The sequence below is a fragment of the Helianthus annuus genome, chromosome 2 (assembly GCF_002127325.2).
Source record: "Helianthus annuus cultivar XRQ/B chromosome 2, HanXRQr2.0-SUNRISE, whole genome shotgun sequence".
NCBI classification, from domain to species: domain Eukaryota; kingdom Viridiplantae; phylum Streptophyta; class Magnoliopsida; order Asterales; family Asteraceae; genus Helianthus; species Helianthus annuus.
In genome coordinates this window covers 94,646,221-94,650,846 of record NC_035434.2, presented here as the reverse complement: position 1 = coordinate 94,650,846, position 4,626 = coordinate 94,646,221, and the positions used below count along the sequence as shown (strand labels likewise).

Genomic DNA, 4,626 nt, shown 5'->3' with positions numbered 1-4,626 from the left:
TAGAAATCTTGATACGGGAGTATATTCTGAGGTGGGACACGCGAATAAGTGAAGTGTTTAAAACACTAATGCGTATCTCGAATCAATTGAAACTTGTGTAGAGGTTTAAGTGGACAACAATACTGACAATCAGAAGTGAATTTGTTTAAAACTTAGTCTAAAAAGGTCAACGGTGTTAGTGATTTGTCTCATAAACTGATATGATCCTCTTATACAAACTCACAAAAATATGTCTGTAAATATTTATTTACTGTTTTTCATTAAAGAAAAAATCCAAAAAGACTTTCAGTATGTTTTAGCATAAAATTTTGAAAATTCAAAAGATTTTATTTCATCTTATTTTCGACAACTGATGTTTGGAAAGCTGATTTTCAAAATTCCAAGTGCTAAACATAATGGACAAAAGAGGGTTGGGAAAGTTTGTTTGAAATGATAAATGATTTTGAAAAGATTAAATGGTTCATTAATTTGAAACCAAATTTAAATGTTACGAATACAAGTGGTTAAGCAGAGATTAAAATTGTTAAATTTTAAAAATTGTGAAATTTACTTTTAGGTAGAATATGTGCAGGTAAAAGCTTTGAAAGAGCTAAGTTTCGAATCCTGAGCATATGCAGGTTAAAGCCAGATTTCTGATGCTGTTGCTACGGAGAGCCAAGAAACGTTCCTGAATCTGTGAAAACTGTAAAGCCAGGTTTTCGATCCAGAGCTTGTAGATAGAAGATTCCAGACTGTGATCCCAGTTGCACTTAAGGGGGAGTTTGTTAGCAAAGGGGGAAGTCTGAAGACATAAGAGCCAGACTCAGATTCTGGAACAAAGCTCGAGATTGAAGCTGCTAATGCTGATGAACTTAAGGAATCAAGAGATCTGATCAAGAGAGAGGATGGAGCCAGGTTGAGATTCTGCTAGAGAGAAGATAGAGATTGATGAGGATGCTTACAGAGACAGATACTTTGGAGAGAGCGAGAACACTGATCAAGACTGAAGACTCGACACACTGAAAACTCGTCATCATCCAAGGGGGAGTTTGTTGGTGCATATGTCTGCTGACTTCGTCTTGTATCGAGTCTTGTAATAGAATCGATAATCCAAGACACGTAGTTCGAGAGAATCGGGAAACAGGTCAGAACTGACCAGTTCGTGCGAACTGGCCAGTCCGTGCGACCTGGACTGTCATGGTTCGTGCAAAGTGGTTGTCTCCTATAAATAGAGGGTCTTGGGTTGTCATTTGTAACTTTCTGATTCCGGTAGCGAAGCTCTACCGAAGTGTCTCTAGCTCGTGTAACCTTGTTATATCAATACAATCGACAGTTAATCTACTTCTAAGTGCATATCAAGCTGAATGAACATCAAATCAATGAATTCCGCCTCTAATTTGGTCTAGAACTCTTCTGATCGACTCGTTTAGATCGATTCCCCGATCCTACAATGGACCTCTTCGCCTGGACTCCGGCTGACATGACCGGTGTCCCGCGCGATGTCAGTGAACACTTCTTAAACACTTATCCTTCCGTCGAGCCAAAGGTACAAAGAAGGCGCAACCTAGGAGCGGATAAGACTAAAGCCATGAATGAGGAAGTTTGTGAACTGCTTAAGGTAGGAATACTGAGGGAGGTGCGCTATCAAAGTTGGGTTGCAAACCCTGTTATGGTCGAGAAGTCCAATGGAGGATGGCGAATGCGTGTTGATTAAACAGATCTCAATAAGGCATGCCCCAAAGATTGTTATTCATTGCCTGAGATCGACAAGAAAATAGACTCGCTCGCGCCATACAGGTGGAAATGTTTTTTGGATTGTTACAAGGGGTATCATCAAGTCCAAATGGCGCTGGAAGATGAAGACAAGACAGCTTTCCGTACCGACATCGGAATCTTCTGTTACACAAAGATGCCATTCGGGCTTAAGAATGCTGGCGCAACCTACCAGCGATTGATGGATACGATATTTGCTGAAGATATCGGGAAACATATCGAAGTATACATTGACGATCTTGTGATCAAAAGTCCCGAGGAGGACCAGATGTTAAAAGACATAGAAAAGACGTTCAACTCTCTGAGAAGTGTGAACATGAAGTAGAATCCAGCAAAATGTTCTTTTGGTATGGAGGAGGGCAAGTTCTTAGGCTTCATGGTTACAAATGACGGTTTCAAAGTTAACCCCGAAAAGGTCCAAGCCATTGAGCGAATGCCATCATCATGCACGATCAAAGAAATGCAACGATTGGCCGACCGCCTAGCCGCGCTTAATCGATTTTTATCAAATCACGCTGCAAAACCCTATCCTTTTATTAGTACCCTGCGCAACTACGTGAAAAAACAAGAGTTCAAATGGACAGCAGAAGCGGAAGCAGCCTTCCAACAAATGAAGGAGTGTTTGATCAAGCTCCCTACCCTAACTGCATCATTCGAGAAAGAGCCACTCATCCTGTACTTATCTTCTTCGGATATGGCAGTGGGGTCGGTACTGTTGGTGGAAAGAGACGGAGTACAGACTCCAATTTACTACGTTAGTAGGGTGCTTACAGATCCAGAAACAAGTTACTTAACCATGGAAAAATTAGTGCTTGCGCTACTACACGCCTCTAGGAGGCTGCGCAGGTATTTCACCGGACATGTGATCACTGTACTCACTAACTTCTATATTGGCACAATTTTGCAAAAACCAAAAACGTCAGGTCGTTTTGCAAAATGGGCGATTGAATTGGGGGGCCACAACATTCTGTACAGGCCGCGCCCAGCCATTAAAGGCCAAGTCCTAGCAGACTTCATCAGCGAAGTCCCAGAAGACAAGATCAAAGAATGTGAAGTTGTTGATACTCCCATCAATGTCACGACAGATGAATTATGGTTGTTATATACTGATGGAGCCTCGAATGAAGACGGCACAGGGGCTGGTTTACGCCTTGTTAGCCCAGAAAAGCATGAGTTTACTTACGCTATCAAGTTGGATTTCAAAAATACCAACAACGAGGCAGAGTATGAAGCGTTCTTGGCAGGCTTACGCCTGGCCATCAAGATGGGAGCTCAAAACTTACAAGCGCATGTCGACTCTCTCCTGATTGCGAGTCAAATTAATGGGTTATATGATGCGAAGGGCGAAGTTATGGCTTTGTACTTAGAGCAAGCGAAGGAGTTGCTTCAGCAGTTCAAATCATACAAGGTTGTCCATATCAATCGATCTGAGAACAAGCCAGCGGGCGCACTAAGCAAGCTCGCTTCAACAGCTTTCCAACATCTCGCCAAAGATGTAGGAATCGAAGTCTTAAAAAACCCATCTATGTTGTTGCGACAAGTGAATGTAATCGAGATAGGTCCACCATCATGGATGACTCCTATCATTCAATATCTTCAAGAAGGAATTCTCCCTGAGAACAAAGCGGTGGCCAGAAAGATACAAAACAAAGCGTTGTTCTATGAGACGAACGGAGGATTTTGTACAGAAGATCCTTCTTAGGGCCACTGCTGCGTTGTGTGGACCCTCAAGACGAAAGTTATCTGTTCAGGGAGATTCATGAAGGCATCTGCGGCATTCATGCGGGCCCGCGCATGGTCGTAGCGAAGATAATGAATGTTGGTTATTTTTGGCCAGGGATGCATGTTGACGCTCTGAAGGAATTGCGCAAATGCGATTCCTGTCAAAGGCACGCCCCAACAACCCTGCGCCCGAAGAATTATCTCATCCCTGTGTCCACTACCTGGCCCTTCCAGCAGAAGGGGATCGACATGGTGGGACCTTTCCCTGAAGCTCCTGGAGCTGTGAAGTTCATAATTGTTGTCGTTGATTACTTCACCAAATAGGTGTAGGCTAAAACACTCGCTTCAACTACTGCAATGATGGTGCGCAAGTTCATATGGGAACACATCATTTGCAGATTTGGCCTCCCACTCAAGATTGTAACCGATAATGGCACCAATTTTGCTTTTGAAGACCTTCAAGAATGGATGAAAGAGATGAACATCGAGCACATTTTCTCTTCCGTTGCGCACCCTCAGGGCAACGACCAAGTAGAAAGTGTCAACAAAAGTATCGTCGAAGGGATAAAGGCTCGCCTGGGCACTAAGAGAAGAGGCTAGGTAGATGAGCTCCCGAGCATCTTGTGGGCTCATCGAACCATGCCGAAAACAAGCATTGGCGAAACCCCTTTCAGCCTGGTCTACGGCTCAGAGGCGGTTATCCCAGCTGAGATAGGCCTCCCCTCGCTGGCAGCAATCAACAAAGTTGATAACGAGGCAGAGCGCCGCTTAGACTTGGACCTGCTCAAAGAAAGGCGCGAGATAGCGCGAATCAAAGAGGCCAAGTACAAAACACAGTTGGAGAGGTACTACAATGCAAGAGTGTGCATTTGTACCTACACTCCAGGGGAATACGTTTTTAGAGATAATGAAGCTTCCAATGCTGAACGACCCGGAAAACTAGCGCCTAAGTGGGAAGGCCCATACTTAATACATGAGGTGCTAGGAAACGGGGCATACAAATTGCGCACCCTGGATGGACACATCATCCCGTGCACATGGAATGCACAACAACTGCGCATATGCTACATGTGAACACCCTTGGCCATGCGCCTTTCCACATAGTTATGTTGGCCATGCGCCTTTTATCTACTTATGTTGGCCACGCGCCGT

The 4,626-nt window shown here is 44.0% G+C and overlaps 1 protein-coding gene across 1 annotated transcript; it reads left to right on the top strand.

Annotated features, from left to right (window-relative positions):
* Nucleotides 1–2,101: 2,101 nt before the first annotated feature.
* LOC110888486 lies at nucleotides 2,102–3,454 on the top strand. The gene has a single exon (XM_022136013.1). It carries the CDS (start codon nucleotides 2,102–2,104, stop codon nucleotides 3,452–3,454), a length of 1,353 nt encoding a protein of 450 aa, XP_021991705.1.
* The last annotated feature ends 1,172 nt before the right edge of the window (nucleotides 3,455–4,626 follow it).